At 40.0% G+C, this 20077-nt stretch overlaps 1 protein-coding gene across 2 annotated transcripts in view; it reads left to right on the plus strand.

Moving 5' to 3' along the window:
* Positions 1-20077, plus strand: part of GAK (cyclin G associated kinase) — a 2484892-nt gene that overhangs the window by 1959423 nt on the left and 505392 nt on the right. For both annotated transcript variants that reach the window (XM_044060934.1, XM_044060933.1), the window contains exons 19-20: positions 5511-5704; positions 15007-15165. In XM_044060934.1, the coding sequence (XP_043916869.1) occupies positions 5511-5704; positions 15007-15165 (353 nt within the window). The remainder of the gene's footprint in view (positions 1-5510; positions 5705-15006; positions 15166-20077) is intronic.

Here is a 20077-nt window from a genome sequence, read left to right on the forward strand (position 1 = left end):
ACCATTCAATTTGAGGTTATTGATCACATCCAGGACTTCCTGAGAAGTAATTTCTTTATCTAACAAGTGAAATTGATCCGTATTTAGTTTTGGGAAAGATAATTCTTTAAGGGTATCAAAAATGTTTAAATTACATTTAAACATTGCTATAATCGATACATTGGCTAATATTCATTTAAACCTGGCTTGCACAAGTCTATCAGATTAACTATCCATGATTTCTTTTTTCTGACCAAAATTATCAAACAAGTAACCTTTCAACCACTTCCATGACACCAAATTTATTTAACATTTGTCTGATCATTTCTTTTGGTATAAAAAAAAATCTTATGTTCTTGGCGTCAGTGCAAAGTGAAGTTGACTTAAAATAAAATTGCCATCTACTCCTAGCCAACCCCTCCTAGTACACAATTTGCACTCTGTGACATGCATTCCCAAACCAGCACCACCTCAGCACTTCCCTAACCCAAACTTCTCCCCAAATCTCCCCACAGTGGACAATGTCTTCATTTCCAAAAACAAAAACCTAATTAGTTAATATGAAATGCAGTATTTGTAATAAAACCACTGAATTTCATGCTTTGATAACCCACTGTACCATGGTCAGAGTAGGTCTTTAGTAACAGCTGCTCACTCTCAGTGCATGTCAATTGAAAGGGTGTGCCAGCCTCCAGAAATTATGTAGATGAAGCAAACATCTGACAACCTGTGGTTGAAGCAGTTTTCTTTCTACTGCTATCCACAGTTTGCTGAATAAGTCCCTAGAGAATAGGTTTAAAAAGTTTTTCAATGTATTTTCCATTGTTAAGGGAATTAGAACTTTATGTATTCTGATTTTTTATAGCTGACTTCAAGTTATTATAATGTTGGCAACTTTTAACGTTCAGGCCTCCAGGAAGAACCGACACTGTGAAAATCTTTTGGTGATTCTGTATTACATTTACACTTGCCTATTGACTTTGTCATAGATATACTGGAAACTGGAAATCACAAAGTAAAGGCAGGTCGGTCCATACCATACACCACATAAACCAATCGCATGCACACAACTGAGATAAAACATTCAGATTGATATATGCCGAAGCTGTTAAAAGTAACCTACCTAAACCACAGCGACCACAAAAATGTAACATGTGAAGCAAATACACTCATCAACTTTACAAACACACAACACATGCAGCACCCATGGTGAGGCATACATCCAAGAGTCACTTTGTCTCATGTCAAAAGGCCATAAGGCAAATCACCACACAATTCAATATGTTAGTTATGTGACTCCATAGTGAGATGTACTGATGTATCACTTGCCAGGCTGTGCAAGTAGATGCACCAGGATTCATCATTATCATGCAAGCACTCAAGTCTTTGCACCACAAGTGCGCATATGGTGCAGGCATTGTACATGTGGGTATAAATGGCTTGAGACATGCCTCCCTAGACTATATGAAAAGAGGGTTAATGGAGGTCTTGGAATGTGACTGATGCAGGTATGAACCTAGTATTGAGCTAGTATTCTACTATCATCAAGAATGATGCAGGATGAACAAAAGATGAGTGGCGTGACTTCTGGTGTCATTCAAAGGGGGTACAATATATATCTGCCTGGGAAGAAATGGTAGATGGTCCTGGTTGATTTTCTGGGGATGACCTCCACTTTTCCCAATATGGATTTCTTTTATTTGCTGAAACTTTGTCCACCCTCTAGTGCCTTTTTAGCAGTGTCAGTCTTTTAAAGCGTCCAGCGTAACTAAACATAATCCAGTCAGCATTAAGGTATTGCTGCTCAACTCTAGGAGCAGTAACAAAATAACTCCACACCTTACAAATACTACTTACCATGGATAATATTGATATATGTATCTTCACAAAGTCCTGATTCAAGATTAGTGAAAGCACTCCATCAGTGCAGGACTTCAGTGCCCATCACTCATACAGGCCCACCACATTAGACAAAGGCACTGAATATGGAGTTCTCTCTATTTTTGCAGAACCATCTCACCTCCAGACTCCTTGGACAAGATAACCTGGAACTCCTCCACATCCAACTTCTTATAAACAAAAGCTTTTATCACATCATAGCTAATTAAATGACCCCTGTTATGTTCCCTGCCCATACCTCCTTCCTAACCAGTATGGAGTCTGTATGTAGTAAGCCAAGCACCGTTCTTCTTGGAGACTTTAACTATCCCTTCATAAAGTGAGAGATTAATATGTCCTCAAACGTGTGCCTAGAAATTTCTGATCATCAATACAGACTCTGGACTAGTTAGTCCGCAACCCAACCATGGGTGATTAAATCCTGGACTTGGTCCTTGCAAATATGGGGCAGCTTCGCTCTTCACCAGTTGTAACCTCCTCCTTAGTCAAATTGGATGACAGGTCAGTTTGTCGCCTTAAGACTGAAGCCAGAAGCATACTGCAGTACCTTGATATTCAGAGACAATGCAAAGGCTAATCTACTAAAACTGAATGATGGCCTGGCTGAATTTAAAAGCTAGTTCCAACTCTGTGATCTCACTGCTTACACAGAATCCTTTACTTCCAAATTCTGTACACAGGTAAAGAGTTGCATCTGTCCCCCTCTGAAACAAATACAATACCAAATTCAAAAATAAACCCGTGATAGTGCCCTAATAAAAATAGGACATATAATAAAAGAAAAAAATACTCATTGTATGCAAAAATAAATCTAACTCTCAAGAAGCCAAAAACAGTCTTGCTGACTTGTAGCAATTCTTTTAACCAGTACTTTTATGTTGTGCATACTTTTTTAAACTGCATATGTTTTTGTTTTATTTTTGGAGATAAAATGTTTTGTAATAATCTGGAGCTTTTCTCCCTGGGCCTCCACTGAAAATGGGCAGTTCTACCCAGTCTGACTTTCCTGTAATCAAATGTCAATAAATAACTAATAATAAGGAAATCTGGATCCTGTTCATAACAACCAAAGCCAGATATAAGGTGAGAATAGCCGCCCAGGCAAAAGATAACCACAAAGTCTTCTTTAACTATGTTAGAAATCTCAGAAATAATGTACAGCACTGCTCAGAGTAGTGAATGATAGCACATACTCTGTTCCAGAGGACATAGCAAGTATACAGTGGATATAAAAAGTGTACATACCCCTGTTAAAATGCAGACTGAATGTTGTAATTAAATCAAAAGGTGTGTCATCAAAGTATTAGTTTAAGGATGTGCACACTTATGCAACCAGCTTATTGTATGCTTTTTATTTTTTATATTTTTCCCCTAACAGATTTGTTTTTCAATTGAATTGTACAGGTTATAGGTCACATTAAACGTGGGAAAAGTTTTGAAATTATTTATTGTGGTCTCAATTTTTATATAACAAAAACCTGGCATCTTAACAGGGGTGTGCACACTTTTTATATCTACTGTGCTAGCAGACAAATTCACCTCTAAATTTACCTCCCTCCCAGTATTCTCAGAATAGGTACCAACATCCCCTTCAAATCTCCCAACAAGAAGTTCTCAAGGCACTGCTAAAAATCAAGATCACTACATCTGTGGGTCCAGATGACATAGTAGGCTTGCCTGCTAATTGACTTGATACATGTTTGTCAGACCCCTTTACAGAGGCTCTTCAATATTGGCCTCAAAAAGCCTTTGTATTGGATGTGTGAAGGACAGCAACAGTCAATCCCTTGCTCAAAGGTGGGACTTAAATGGACCCTTGCTGATTTATAGACCCATAAGCCTGACCTGTCTTATCTGTAAGACTATGGAAATTATTGTTATGGATCTAGTAAATAGGAATTTACAGACTCTCGACCATCCCAGTTTGGATTCTTCAAGGGCAGGTCCTGCCTGCTTAATTTGCTCAAATTCTTTGAAAAAGTCACCGATGCAGTGGATGAGGTAAAGTCAATGCACACTGGCATCATAGATGAGCTTTCCCAGCTAAATGTTACCCCAGTCTTTTTTGCAAAATTAACATTACATGCTAGAGGGATAAGTGTTTATTACGATAAGAACCACTTCTATGGAACAGTTTTCAGCTCCACATAAAGCAACATACTTCTCTTATGCTTTTCAAAAGTAATTTGGTTGAATGAATGAGTAGCTACAAATTTACCCTTGGTTTAGCACCACTGGCCCTTACGGATAGGAGAACCATGTAATTACTACCAACATGTACTTGCTCGGGCCTGCCTTTGGATATTCATGTTGCAAAATATAAGGGCTAATAATTACCATTGGAATGCAAAGCTGGGCTTCTTAAAATCATCACAGATCAATCACCTAGTAAGTACTTATGAGCCTGTATAAGACTTTTGTAGCCCATGGAATGAATATTCTAGTTGTACACTCAGAGTTTGGCCAAAGTGAGCAAGAGATGCAGGTCCATCCAAGCTTTGAGAAGAACTGGTGAGAGCTTGCAGAGGTTGCACACACTGAGTAAATAGGTGAGTACCAGAAGCAACTTATGACAGTTTTGGTTGGTGAAATGAGGGAAGGTAAGTCACTACCTTTTCTAATGTGTGTCAGGAGAGAGGTGAGTGGGTAGAAGAACTCAGCTGCTATAATATGTTAAGCTGTGAGGATAGTACCAAAATATTATGTTCTATTAGTTAAATGGTTGTAGCAGCAAAATTGAGCTGCTGCATATTTTCATGTATGTATTTACTTCACTAACTTGTTTGCTCTTATTGCATTAATAATTTCTAGTTTTTTTTTTTTTTTTTGATGAGCCTCGTCATGCTAGCAGTTATATTTTCTTGTCTCTTGATTATGGTTAAATCCTGAAGTCCCACACTCTAATTACAACCATCATTTATGTGGTCGGCAAAAAAGGAAAGTGATCAGGTCCAGATTCCAGAATATGCTGTACTCAGTGTAAGTGGTTTACTCTGGTATAAGTTTGCTTTGATTCTGAAAAGACTTGGTCTTGGTGTAAGTCCTGTTTATAAGCAGACTTGCACTGGGGTCCAGATTCCAAAAGACCTGTTTTGTTTTGGAGTCAGGCACATAGTGTTTTTACTGTTTGCTAGTGTAGATCTCTTCTGGAAAATTGAGAGTAACTAAAACATAGTCCTGTTGTCAGCCCAAGCATGTGCTTTTATTTTTCCTTTCTTCATTCTTAGTTGGGAGCCATTAGTGCTGGTTGTTTACTTCCTTTGGCCTTTTTGGATAATTACCTCTGTGAAAATTTTCCTTTCAAAAGTGAAACACTGTCCATAAGACGCAAACTCTTTTTCCCTTCAGACTTCCTGTCTTTAGTGTAACTTAGGAATTGCTTTGTATGCTGGCTTGTACTTCTAACTGCAAAGGACAGATAGTAGATGTGTAGCTAAATTAATATGGGCTTAACAGACTGTGTCGCTTTGAAGAGAGTATTGGTTAATGATTATGTAAATCTATTAACACAGAGAAAGAAGTAGTCTTAATTGAGAATATGCTTTGTGTGGTACTGTAAACCCTGGAATGCTGACAAGTGTTAACAATGTAGTATATTGCGCATCATACTTATATTTTTTAATACGTTTTAGATATGATCTGGATGCATGTGATATCCAAGAGAAGTATCCAGATTTATTCCAGGTTAACCTGGAGGTAGAAGTTGAATCAAGAGACAAGTCTACTAACAAGACCCCACCATGGGAAAACCTGAACATCAAGGGGCTGAATCCGAAGATCCTCTTCTCCAGCCGTGAAGAACAGCAAGAGATTTTATCTAAGTTTGGTAATTCTATGGTTGTATTATGATTACTCATTATTATATGTTTTATTATGTTAGTGCACTTAATTTGGCTTTGTATTCATTAATAACTAAAATGCATGTCTGTGGGGAGAGGTATGTACCAAATGTATATCAAACAGCATTACAAAGGGCCATTTTATTTAGTAGCAAGACACAGTACTTTGCCAAATGTAGTCTTTTCTTTTCTGAAGAATAGTATATATAGTTTCTTTACTCGATATGGTGTTTAGCACAGATGGCTAATGTTAAACACTCTTTTGCTCCAGAAACTTTGTATTCATCCATACTCTTGGCATTGGTTTGGTTTTCCATAGATGGTTGAGCCAGATTAGAGAATCACTGATGCCGGTATTGCAGATGGTGGTATAAGCAAGTCTTGGACTTTGGTCTGTAAAACTGACCTGGATCTACATGGATGTTCATCCAAACATCTTTCTGCATTATTGTGAAAAGAAATGGCTTATAACTGACAGATGGACATCAGGAGTTTTTAAGTCTTCTTTCTAGCAGCCCTATATCCCTTTAGGCATGGGATTATACTGGCTCAAGCCATGACCATTAGAGCAAAGCCAGTAGTAAAAGAGAGCACATCACTTCTGTGCTTCTTTGGTAATTCGTTTTCTTGGCCTTATCAAGTTTAGTATTTGCTAGGTGTACTTTGTTTTTTATTTGTGTGTGTGTATATATGTATATGCTTATTTATATTTGTGTGCGCGAAGATGTGTGCATATGTTTGTATGTTGTGAAATAGGGGCACATTCTTATCGTGGTTAGGACTTGGCTGGAGATACCTTTTACTCAACTTGTGTCTCCTCTCATTAACTATGTGGGTTTTTGCCATGGTTTCCAGTCTCTTTCCTTATTTCAAGAACATTCTGATAGATAATTAAGCAAACGTCTAAACTGCCTGCAGATGTGTATGTTGTGTAACAAGCAAATAAGACTTCTTATGAAGTCCTCCAAAGCAAACTATGAATCCAAATTAGCTTCCTCAATTAAGGACAGTCATAAGGCATTCTTTAGTTACATCTGTAACCTAAAAGGAAAGGCCCAGATTTGTGCTGAATTGGTAGCTAATTATACCACATATACTGAGCCTGTATACATAGCTAGCCTGTTAGCTGACAGGTTCTATGAACATTTCATTCCCCTGTCCCCACCACATGTACCCAATGACGTCCCTACCACCTGTCCTCTAACTTGTATCTCTAAAGAGCAGGTCATAAACACTCTCTCTAAGGCCAAAAGCACAGGATCTATGGGACCTAATAACATCCTAGGTTGTGTCCTACATGTGCTCAAACAATAATTAGCAACACCCACTAGGTACTCTTTTTTTTCCAGGCATACTCTTCATCCCAGCTGAATGGAAAATCGACACAGTCATCCCGTTCTGCAAAGGTGATGCTTCCATTGCCCCTGGGAACTATAGACCTGTTAGCCTGGCTAGCCTCATCTCCACAAGGAGCGAATTATCATGGACCTTCTAAACAAAGATATAGGTAATCTCCAGAAACTTGACCCTACTCATTTTGGAATTGTCAAAGGGAGATCATGCCTGTTAAACCTGGTGGACGTCTTTGAGACAAGTCACCACAGCCTAATACCCTGGACGAATGGAAATCTGTGCATACAGCTTACCTAGACTTAGCCAAGGTTTTTGACACTATCCCCCACTTGGGCATTATTGACAAACTCACCCAGCTAGGTATCAACCCTTGTATTGTTAGATGGGTCACTAACTGGCTCACTGATGGAACCCATATAGTCAAAATAAGGGAATTCACCTCCAGCAGCAGACCTGTAACCAGTGGTATTCCACAGGGATCAGTCCTGGGACCTCTACTGTTTAGAATCTACTTCTGTGAAATGCAAGCTAAAACTAAAGGTCTATGGCTGACAAAATTTGCTGATGACTGCAGTCTGGGAGCAGTCATAGAATCTCCAAATGATGTCAACATCTTACAACAGGGTCTTACACAAACAAATGATTGGTGTTAAAGTCATGGCCTTGAACTCAATGCAAAATTACCATCTCTTTTGGTAAGTGTGCTGTTCCTGCAAACTACCACATCAATAACAACACCCTAAGTACACACTCAGTGGTGAGAAACCTGGGCACACAGGTTGACAGCAACCGTAATTTTGATCACCATGTCTCCACAGTGGTAAGAAGGGCATTCTATATTGCTCATCTCATAAGTAAAGGCATTTTCTCCAGGAAAAAAAAGAAGTTATAACTTCTCTGTACTCTTCCCTCATCAGGCTAATAATTGAGTACAATGCCCCTTTTGATATGTATCTTTCCAAGCACCTGTAGCAATTGGAAAGATCACAAAGATTCCTCACAAGAAAATTTCAAGGTTTTCAGCGTCTATCCTATGTGGATTGTCTGAAATCACTATAGACTATTTATGCCTTGCATGTAAGGCAGTCTTTGACCCTGCTTTACTGGAAATGCTGCATATCCGCAAGTCAAATGGTACATGGGTTACTCGCTCTAAAGATCTTAACCTGGTATGTGACATTAATAGAGCCTGCTGGAGGGACAGATTTGTCTCCCAAAGGTTACCACACCTCTGGAATGGACTCTCACTTCATGTCAAACAGAGCCACCTCATTGGCTGTCTCCAGATGCAGTCTGGACAATTGGATGGGTAACCGTAAATTCACCCTTGGGTTCCACCTTGTATCCCTCTTGGACAGGGGCAATTGGTGCTGATCGTAGAAATAAGGGTAGAACTTGGGTAGGCTTGTAAGGGTCCTAGGGCCATTAGCCTAGTAACTTCCTATAATCCTATGAACATGTTTATTGTATATATGAATGATATCCCTCATAAGATCAGAAGATCTTTAGCTGGGTGTGTGAGCTGGTTATTGGACCATTTTTAGCCACAACCCTGGCACAGTTGCAGAAGTACAAATGACATTTTGAAAAAATGAATCCTATGTACAGACAAAGTTTTGAAATAACACATCGCAATGTACAGTTAATTAGAAATCAGCAATAGCTTTGTCATTCAGTAACACACAAGTGCAGAGTTGAACGAAATTACGTTCCTCCAAGCGCAACATAAATACAGACATTTACATAACACAGAAAAATAAATAGCATCAGAACAAGCCACTAAAGTTACAGAAGCATTAAGCAAAACGTCTTACATTCCAACACCAACTACAACCAAGTCCCAGTCCAGTCGCAGGCAAATAAGTTTCAACTGCCGCATCACCACTGTAGTACCAGAAGCATTCCAATCAAAGGCTCAGTCTTCGAATCGCCACATCTCCACATCCCATTATCAACAATCCAAGTCCCAAGACCAAACCATCCAACCCAACAGGCCTCACAACCGCAGACTTCCACAGACCCCAACATCCAACCACTCAACTATCTTTCCTTCATCATCCCCGTTCACCATCATCAGTTCCCCCAAAAAATCTGTTCTGGTTCTCTGTCACACAAAAATCCATACCGGGCATTGCACCAGCAAACAGATTTCGGCCTCCGCTTCCACATCCAGCAAATCGCCACTGATGGCATACTTCACATTACAAGATCCAAGCAAAAAACTCACATCAGGGACTACACGGACACCACGTCTGCAAACAACAGGATAACAGGCATACTCAACCAGGCAAATGACCCAGGCATCAACAAAACGGGCAAGTACAGCATAGAACCGCAAAGTGCACAACCGGAGCCGGCGAGGCCGCTGCCACACAAAGGCGCCTCCATCTTCGAATTAGATTATCGTTGCTGTAGATCATATTTAAGCAGTTAAGATTTCAGAGTTATCCAGATTAATCCTTAATTGCAAATTTTATAGCTTAGTCTGCTATACCATGTTTGGTAAAGCATAGTAATCTGGTGTTTGTTTAGCTCTTTATTCAAACAAAATTAAAAAAAAAAGCTTTTCATCAATTCAAGCATTGTGCAGTAATTGAAATATAGTTATGCGTTTTCCAAGTATAACGGTTTATTAGTAATATTAAAGAGCTGTTGCCTTTGTTTCGTAGTAGATACATGGTTGAAAAAGTAAGTATGAACAACCAGTAGATAGTAAGATATAAGGTGTATAAGTGGGATAAGAAGTGAGTAATGAGTCTGATTTAATAATAGTCAAGTAATTTACAAAATATGGAATTCAGAGTTCATAATGAGCTTAGAGACAGATTTGAAAGATCCTGATAGTCTTCTGGTATGTTTTGAATGGCCAAAGGCAGATGTAGGTTAGCCATTATTTATGAAGCAAGTGCATTTGTATTTATCTTTTAGGCAATGCAGTAATTTTTCTTGATTTTTTTTACAGTTCGAGATTTCCTTGTTTTGTGCTGTAAGACCGTTCCAATTAGCTGGAGTAGTTTTAGGGAATGATTTTTCATTTATTGAGAGGGTGAAGGTGGGGGTGGAGGGTGTGAGGATGATATTGTATGATATTGTATCTGTGTCATAGTGAATAAGGGATGGTTTTGATGAGAATCTTTTTTAGGGACAGAAGCTTTTTGTTAAAGATTTTAAAGGTTAATTTTGATAAAAGGGGTATATGAAATTTTTGTTGTAGGATAATACAGTGATGATCCAGCTGTATGGAGTGAGTAACAAATATTCAGATAGCAGTTTAAAGTGCTCTGAAGACATTGGGTATTGTGTGTTGAATGGAACAAGACTGTAAGAGGAGCAGATTCTATTCTTAGTATTAACTCATTTTTAGCTGTGGTCTCGAGTGTATTGCATGTGAGCTGATTAGAGATGGTAAGTAGGCTCCTTTTAACTGACTTTTAGTTTTTGAGGTGATGATTTCTCTGAGTTTTAAAAGGTAGATTAGGATCTAGGATCAGTCCATGATATTGGTATTGTTGAACTATAAGTATGACCAATCCAAATGATAAGACAAGAATAAAACTCCAATCATAAAAGAAGTCGGCGCTTTCATCTTAAAAATCTCTCTCATAGATGGATAAAATACTTCATCAGCCTTCCAAACTGCATAAATTTGATGCACCTGTAGTTAATGCCTGTGTTTATACTTTTTATTATCAACAGTGGAAATGGTGGTAGTATGGCAGATTTATATTCTAAGGAATGTAAGTGGCAAGGGTTATTAATCCCATTGGGGCAAAAGAATAAAACACAAGCATCGATTGTAAGTGTGTGTTGAAAATGAAACTAAAAAGATATGGTGTCCACATGATTAGTAATGTGACCAATAATGTTATTTAAAGGAGATCAAGGTGAAGTTCCTTATCCATGTGAGAGATTTTAAGATGAAAGTGCTCATTTCTGTTTATAAAGATAGTTCAGTTTTATTCTTGTCTTTATTGTCATTTGGATTGATTGTATTTGTGGTTTGATTTTGTCCGGTCCTAGAAGAAGCTCATTGTGTTAACTATGCTTAAGGACATTATTGGAAGACTTAAGATGTCAAGGTTTTGCTTTGATCATCTTTTTTGTATACCAGATAGCATGGCTGCAGTTTTGTTTGCATTTACAAAGTAAGGTTTTGCAAGCCAAAGATAGAGAACACCAAAGTATTTTTTGTAGCTTATTTTCTGTTGATATATTTGATGTGCCTGAAGTGCGCGGAATTGTTATCTGCATGGAGGGCGATACTGTTATGGAGGTTAAATGTGTTGATACTGGTGACGAAGAGAGAAAATAGTGCAGATCCAGGCATTGATCCTTATTAAACTTTTGCTGAGAAGGTAGTTTCTGCTGATGTGGTTTTTCCGTTTGTACATTGAATGTTCAGTTTGTTAGGTAGTTTTTGATAAAGTTTATTAAGCTTTGACCATATTCTGTTTGTTCTTTTTTTATAATTAAGATGAGTGACACTTTCAAATGACATCCTTTTTCCCTTTGCTAAATAGATGTGGTCTGCTGTAGTGCATATAGCTGCAAGATTATGTCCTTGTCAAAAGCCTTCTTTGTGTCACGGTGACATATTTACTAAGATGGTCTAACTTTTAGCTGTGGGGGAATCTTTTGAATTTTTTTGTTGTAGGATGTAGATTGTGAGGTAGTCCTTTGTAGAGATGCTTTGGGTATGGAAATTATGATGGAATGTTTAAAGTGAGGTTGCGAACAATAGTTGTGGTGAAGCAAAGATTAAGGCTGTCTTTGTATCTTGGCTGCCATTTTTAGCATCACTGTGTCTATTAGAGTTGCTTTTAGCTTCCAGTTATTCAAGGAGTGTTGATATGAATTTGGTAGTACTTTTTGGAAGTAAAATGATGGGCTGAAATGAATTTGGTAGTACTTTTTGGAAGTAAAATGATGGGCTGAGTTGTGAGGTACTAGCAAGTGGTTTTGAATAAGTGGAATATGCTTAGTGAAGTATGTGCAGTTCCAGCATTATTGGGTAGAAGTAGCTGGGATTGAGAGTTCTAAGGTGATATAATCACATCTGTATTGATAAGGTTGTAATTGGTTGAAATTGTTAATGAGGGCTGTGGAATCTGTCTGGAGGGAGAATGTGTCATAAGTAGGTCTTTAAAGATGTGTAACATATTTGTCACACATTGAGTTGACAGCTTTCTTATTCTGACAGTAAGCTGTATTGCTTATAGCTTTTATAGAATGGTTATGGTTGTGAGATGGAATTATGTGATTTGGTCCTAATGTGGCTTGATTTTGTTTCTTTAATATCAGCTTTGCATTTTTATCTAAGATTTTTAAAATCTATGTGGTCTTGAGGGGTTTGTGTTTCCAGGCATGACCAGCTTTGTTTCTGTCCATTGTGAGTTTTCTGATCACGGGTCTGTGACCTATTCAGCCTGGAAGGGAGCTTTAATGACAAGAAGCCATTATCAACATACGACTAAAAGTTCATTCTGTTCCAATGACCAGCTGAGAAAAATTGCAAAGCGAGTCCAAGTACAGGTAAATATATCTTACCCTTTTACAGGAAGTTGCCACTTCCCTTCCCAGAAGTTTAGAGATAATGTCATTCAGACTAGACAGCGTTTTGTATTGTTTGTGCTAGCTAGTGATGGGAAGAAGCTATCACCCTTCAGTACTAGCATCAGTGCACTTTGGCATGGGGATCATTCTTTCCAAGTAGCTCTTAGTTCCAGGTTACCTGTTCCATGTGTTTTTTGGCAGGTGTTCTAGACCATTGTGGCATACTTGTTGGTCAGTCTGCACTCCATAAGGCTGATGGGGATGGTATTTGACCATTGTGGCCGCAGCTGCATATCAAAAAATCCTTTCTAAACTCCATGCTGTTATATATAAAAATCAGGTTATGTCTTCCAGAAGGAGTGTGGTTTCTTTCACCTTGAATCCCTTCAAGCTTTAAGTAGTTTACTCCATTTTCCCCAATTTTCAGCTTGTTGAAGCACAAACCTACAAAAAAAAAAAATATATATATATATATATATATATATATATATATATATATATATTGCTTGTACTCTTTGGAAAAACAAAACACAACGTATTTTTTGCAGAGAAATTTAAGCTCCTACTCTACTCCCAAGAGCTATGCCTCCACCCACCCTTACTTATACAGATTCCACAGCTGCTGAGAAAAGACCATTCTCATTGCATCACTGCAGGCATGCAAGTAGGAACCACGTTGGCAGTACTTTTCAGTAGCAGTTACAAGTTGAAACTTTGCTCACTGAAGACTCATTTACTAATAAGGTAATGTTTCTTAGCTGTTTCTTAAAATGGGGAGAATTCATCTTCATATCTTGTTTGTTCACTGCTAGTTGCTTTTCCACCTTCTCTAGGTACTGAGCCTTGCATGCCTAATTAACTGTTTGTTTGTTTGGTCTCTGGTGAGGTGGGCTGTTGCATTCACTGAACAGTGTGTTTCCAAATAGATTGTCAGCTATGATTAGATTAGTAACAAGGATGATAAATGTTTTTTTTTTCCCTAATGCATGCACTTTGGGTTTAGCTTCCTGTAGTATACATTTCTGAAATGTGCCCATTGCAAGTATCTGTGCTGTGACCACCTGGGAAATGTACACATTTAACAAGAAGTATCATTTTTGTAACTTGGGCCTTCACTCAAGGAATAGCATTTTCCTTAGGAAAGCTGATTTTTATGGGCTTTTACCTTTCAGGCTCATTACTTTGCCTTTTAAGGAGGGTGGCCGCGGTGGTGCAGCAGTTAGCATTGCCGCCTCACAGCAAGAGGTTCTCTGGTTCAATTCTCGGCTGGGGTGCCTTCTGTGCGGAGTCTGCGGAGTCTGCATGTCCTCCTTGTGGTTGCGTGGGTTTCCTCCGGGAGCTCCGATTTCCTCCCACATCCCAAAGACCTGCTGTAGGTGGATTGGACACACTAAATTGGCCCTAGGTATGACTGTATGCATGTGTGTGCCTTCTGCGGAAGGTTGGGCGCCAGGCTGGCAACTCAGCACTGTAAAACTCCACTGCCAATCATGAGCGGACAGGTGATCCGCTGTGGCGACCCCTAACCGGGAAAAGCCGAAAGAAGAAATGACTTTGCCTTTTAGGGCTGTTGTCTCTTTTTTGGGGAGGAGAGGGTTGTGTGCATTTCAGTACTGCTTGAGATTCTTCCTGAGTGATAAGCTTGTGGCAGACGACTCCTTAAAGTAAGCTGTAACAAGTACAATTACATGTACCAGTTGGTTGTCAGGAGGACTTCCTGCAGTGTTCTCTGCCTTGCTGTTGCTGTCATTCACACTTGCATGGTGTGGTACTGCTATGGAAGAAGAATTTAATTTTGGGGTTATTATTTCAGGCTTTGTGTTTTCTTCCTGATGAAACCTTTGTTCATTTTGATTAATGTGATTCACTTAGGCATTCATACCCCTGAAAGTGATGCAGGAAAGCCATGAATGTGCCAGACGGGGCACAAAATCTCAAGTTTGGAACTTTTTAATTTCTGAGGATGCCATGGATGTGCCAGAGACTGCATGCAGCTCCAAACTTGGAGCTTGAGACTGTTTATGAAGAGGGCAAATATGTTAATTCTAGTGTAGTGCATGCTGAGCAGATGGTGTTATGTAATGTGGCCCTGGCTGCAAAGTCGTTAATGGCCTAAATGCATGTTCTTTAACATTTCATTACTTATAAATGAATTTGTGCTTTCACACATAGATTCCTTTTCTTTTTTTGTTTGTGGCTAAGTTTGTTGTGGAGTATGTTGGTGTTAAGAAAAAAGTCATTGTAACTTGTTCAGAAGTGTTCAAGTAGCAAAAGCAAGAAATTGTCATATTTTGGTACAAATTTAATTGTGTTGGAATTTGTGTTTTGTTTACTTTGGAGAATGAGTTCCAAACCCCCTTTTTTTTTTTTCCCCCTCTCCTAGGTAAACCAGAACTGCCAAGGCAACCTGGGTCAACGGCCCAGTATGAAGCTGAATCCTCCAGGATGGACCACATGCAGGATCATACAAGTGCCAGTCCAGAATCCCCTCAGACTAGTGATGCAAGTAATAACAACTTCTTTCACACACTTGAATGGCAAGGTGCGAAATAAGAACTGTTTTATATATAGGAATTACAGTAGTCTGTTTATTGTGTAATCTTTGGAAAAGTTTTATTTAAATATCCAAAACTTTGCATTTGGATCTTTTTGGATACAGGCTGAGCGAGCCCTCTGAGTCTGTTGTGTAGCTTGCTAGCAGCATGCATTTTGCAGTCTTTGCATACATTTGAAAATAAAACTTAGCGTAAATTATGGAACATTATGTCTCTGTGCAGATCATCCTTAAACCTCTCAGTAGAAATATTTGGAAGGAATAGCTCACTGACAGATATTCAGAGAGGGGAGCTTATAGCATATAATAAAGTGAGGCGGTTTGTCAGGTAGTAGGAACCATGGCCAGAAGACTGCCTTTTTTTGATAGTCATTATTTTGTGTGAAGTTTAGCATGTGAGGCCTAATCCTCCACACCCTCCTTAGCATTTTTTCAGTATGGTATTAAAAGCTGCTGGAATTGTATCACTTTCTTTGCAGTTTACTAATATGCGGTGGTGCAGCGGTAGCGTTGTCGCTTCACAGCAAGAGGTTCTCCCATTCGATTCTCAGCTGGAGTGCCTTCTATGTGGAGTCTGCATGACCTCCCTGTGGTCGAGTGGCGTTCGAAAGACATGCATGAATGGGCGTGCCTTCATTGAAGGTTTGGTGTTGGGCTGGCACCTCGGCACCATAAAAATCTACTGCCAGTCAGCGGACTGGAGTTCCACTGTGGCAACTCCTAACCGGGAAAAGCCAAAAGAAGAACAACAACTTGAGGGATATTCAGTTGAGATGGCTTTTTTCATTATTTGGTTGCTAGAAACCCAATGAGTGCCTTTTTGAAATTAGATTATTCTTTTAAAAAAAAAAAAAAAAAAGATAAAAATACTTGCTTGCTAGCAAGGAGATTGCATTTCCATGTGCACTACCAAATTGCCTTGATTCAAGAATGCCATTGGGTAGTAGTGAGCTGAATCAGTGGGGGTGGGGTTGTATCGTTTTAGGGAAAGCTACATCTGCAGTGATGTGTAACAGTTGCAGGAATATTGCTGCTAGTAGTGGACAGAGTGTGAGTAAGGAAGTGGAGAACAGCATATACTGCATCAATGGGCTATCTGAACAGAGGCTGAACAACAAATGGAGAAACTTTTTGTTGTTCTCTTTTGATTGAGGTGTACTGTTGATGTTGCAGCTTCTCCCGTTCAAGACCACCAAGTTATCTAGAAGTTCTTATTTCATGTTGGAGGAAGATCTTAGCACAATAGCCTGAATCTGTGTGTGTGCATGTATATATAGATATAAATATATAGATTTATATTTGTATGCGTGTGTTTGTGTATAACTGACCACTAAAACTTTTTACAAAACAAGATGGGATCATCTGTATCCTGGCTCTTTGAGATGGCGGTAAAGATGTCCTTCCATTTCACTGTTGCAGTATTCATTACATTAGGGATCCCCTGCCAAAAGCGGCTGGATGTCTGGCGTGTATACCAAAACCTTTAGGTTGCTTTAAGGTACGCCATACATCACACACATGCTCCTTGCAGTAGAGTAGGGCATAAAGGTGACATCCGGACATACCTTCCTCAGAACAACTTGGCCACCAGTCCAAATGCCATCACATGATCGTCTGTCTGAACACCCATTCTGTTGCTGGTTCACAAAGCCATTACAGGTAAGTGCCCTGTTGGGGTTCTTTTTTTTTTTTTTTACTTATCCTTTTTATTGTTGCTTGTGACGTTTCATGTCATCCGGCAAGGGTAAATGCCAGTGTAGGAGATAGATCTGTAATAAAGACTGCCTAACCAGTGTCTTTTTTGCCTAGGTTTGTTTCACGACCAGATGTCATCTTACATTTGTCAGGCTTTTATACCTAAAATCCTTCAGAATAGAATCTGTAGTGCTTTATTTTGAAAATCAGCATCTTAAGCTTCTTGCGAAAGACACAATGGAGGGTACTTCCCACCCCAAGGGACAGCCGTCAGTGAAGAAGGCCAAGAAGCCTAGAAAGGAATCTTCTGCTGTTCAGACTCTGTTGGATGTCTCTCCCGAGGTAGGTGAATGCCCAGAGGTGCACCTGGCTTTGTCATTGGATTCCTCTACCACAACCAGGTTAGAGGTCAGTGGGGATCCAACTTTAAGCACGTCCGAGGAGGATTTGCAGATGTGTGTTTCGGATGCTTAAGGAGAACCATGGCTGATTATTTCTGAGGGCCTAGGGATATTCCTTTGTTATTAGATAAGTCGTTCCTACTACCATTATTGAATGCCGTCCTGGGTCATAGCTTTTCAAATTTTATAAGGCAGACATCCCATTGAAGAAAAAGCAAAAGACTAAAACAGATTTTGCCTGCTGCTAAGGATCTACAGAGGGAATGGCAGGCCTTCACTCAGGGTTTGTTTAGTGCTTTGAATGCATTGAAACCTCCTAAGGGAGTTTCCTTTCCAGCCCCATTCATCCTCTACTCCCCTAAAAAGACCCAGGGAACAGGATTCCTCTGAGGGAGGCGCTGGATTCAGATGAGGAATCCCTTGCTTACCCTTCTCAGATTCCCTCTCTTTTGGAATATGGGTCAGAGGAAGTGGAATCTGCCAGTCCTGATAATCTCTTTGAAGAGATTTCTTTTGTGGACACAATCTCCAGGATGATGGAGTTTTTTAAAAAGGATTGTGCTCAGGTCTCTGAGGTACATAAAAAATACTAGGATTTGCTGTAGATGGACTCTGCTAAACCTTCTGCTGTTCCCCTTGGTTTGGCTGCCTTGCTGGATGCATTTTACAGTGCTTCTAAGGCTCCAGACTCTCAGCTCCTGCTCCCAAGAAACGACCTCTCGATAGTGTCTGTAGCCCCTGAAAAGCTCTCTCAGTTGCTTCCTTCTCTCAAGTTACTGCCCTTTGATAAAGGTAGCAGGACCATGGAAAGCCTAGGCAAGAAGGTTTTCACCACTGCTACTTTGACTTTTAGGTCCATTAATTATCAGACCCATATATCCAGGTACTTGTTGGCTCTCCTGTCCCAGTCTTGTCAGGTGATTTCTGATTTTCAAGACGCTCAGGGAAAAACTTCTGCTGTTTCTATTTTGGGGACTTCTTTCCAGGTGTCTCAGCATTCCATCAAGTGTAGTTATGATGCAGCAGATGCTTCCTCTAGGGCTGCTGCTTTTGGGTCTGTGAAGAGGAGGTATTCTTGGTTTCAGCTTCAAACTTTGCCTGATATTAAGGCTAAGTTGTTAGTTGCCCCTTTTGATAATACCTGTTTGGTGAAGCCTCTGCTGGTATAAGTCCTTTCAGGGTAAGGGCAAGGCTTTCCAGGAACTTTAACATGTGTTTGTTTCTCCTGTGCCTAAGTTTCAGAGAAACTACCCCAGTAAGCCAGCCTTTGTTCGCAGGCAATCTCACCCTCCTAAGGGCAAAAAAGGTGGCAAGTGGGCTCTTCCTGTTAAGGCTACTCAGATTTCAGTGCCTCACCTCAGAAGTCTTCTCTTCAGGTAAACCAGGTGCTTAACTGTCCTGTTCATTACCAGCTGCTTTCCTCTTTGTCTTTGATCTCTCACTCTCTTCTTGTTTGGCTACAGATTACTCAAATAATGGACAGGACCCAGGAATCCTGTCAGGGGTATTTCATGGTTTGGAAATCCCTACCCCCTTTTATGGGTGTTTCTCAGCCCCCTCAGGAGCAACTCCTCTTCTTTCCGGAGGTGCTTTGGGACCTTTTGATTCAGGGTACTATTCAGGAGGTCGGTGTTCCCCAGAGGAGGAAGGGGTTTTACTCCAGGGTCTTTCTAGTACCCAGAAAAGGAAATTCTAGATCTCTCTCATTTAAACATTTTTCTGAAGTTTCCCTCCGTTTGAATGTTGTCCCTTCAGACTTTTTTCCCCTCTTTTGCCTACATGGTGTCTCTAGATCTCAAGCATGCTTATCTCCATATTCCGATCCATCCCCTTTTCAGGAAGTTTTTACACTTCTCTGTTGCTTCCTGGCATTTTCACTTCTCTGCTTTGCCTTTTGTCTTTCCTGCTGTCCCAAGGGTATTCATGAAATGCTTAGCTCTTGTGATTGCTTTTTGCAGGATTCAGGGTATCCAACTATTTTTTTGCTTGGACGATCTTCTGCTTCAGGCAGGTCTATATTAGAACCACGAAAAGTCAGTTCAGCGAACGGCATTTTACATTGAAAGTACTGTTCAGCAAACTGTTCTAGTGAGATTGTGGTACAGTGAAGATTGGAAAATTTGCCCTTTCCACACTGTAGTGTGATCTCGGAGTTAGTATATATAATTAGCGGGGAGTGTGAGGGGGAGAGCGAGTTCGACAAACTGCATTTTTTATGTAAAAGCTGTTCGCTGAACTGACTTTTCGTGGTTCTAATATAGACCCGCTTCAGGCATCCTTTCCAGAGATCCTGTTGCAAAATCTTCATTAGCCATTTCCCTTCTGCAAAGCCTGGGATTCACAGTAAACTTCAAAAAGTCTTTTCTGTCTCCTGCTCAGGACCATGTTTTTCTAGGGTGCAGGATTCAGACGGCACCTTTGCTGGCATCCCTGCCTCCTTTTAAGGCTTTGGCACTCATTTCCTTCTTTCAAACTGTTTTTCCTCTGGCCTCTATTACAGCCAGGAAGTTTCTGTGAACTCTGGAATTCACAGCATCCACCATCCCCTTACTCCTGGCCAAACTCAGAATGAGAAAGTTTGTGGTTCCTGAAGTCAGTTTGACTTTAACGTGCATATCCCCTAGAATTTGTCGTTCCTCTTCTACCTTGTCTCAAGAAGGAACTTCACTGGTAAATCCAGCAGTTGTCTCTAAATCCAGGGCTCCCTTTTCATCCCCCTCTTCCCTCTTAAGAGCTGTTCACAGATATCTCAGACATGGGATGGGGAGCAGCTTTCAGCTCCCTAAAGGTGCAAGGGGTGTGGT

This window comes from Protopterus annectens, chromosome 2.part0 (genome assembly GCF_019279795.1).
Source record: "Protopterus annectens isolate FY-2018-M chromosome 2.part0, PAN1.0, whole genome shotgun sequence".
NCBI lineage: Eukaryota > Metazoa > Chordata > Ceratodontiformes > Protopteridae > Protopterus > Protopterus annectens.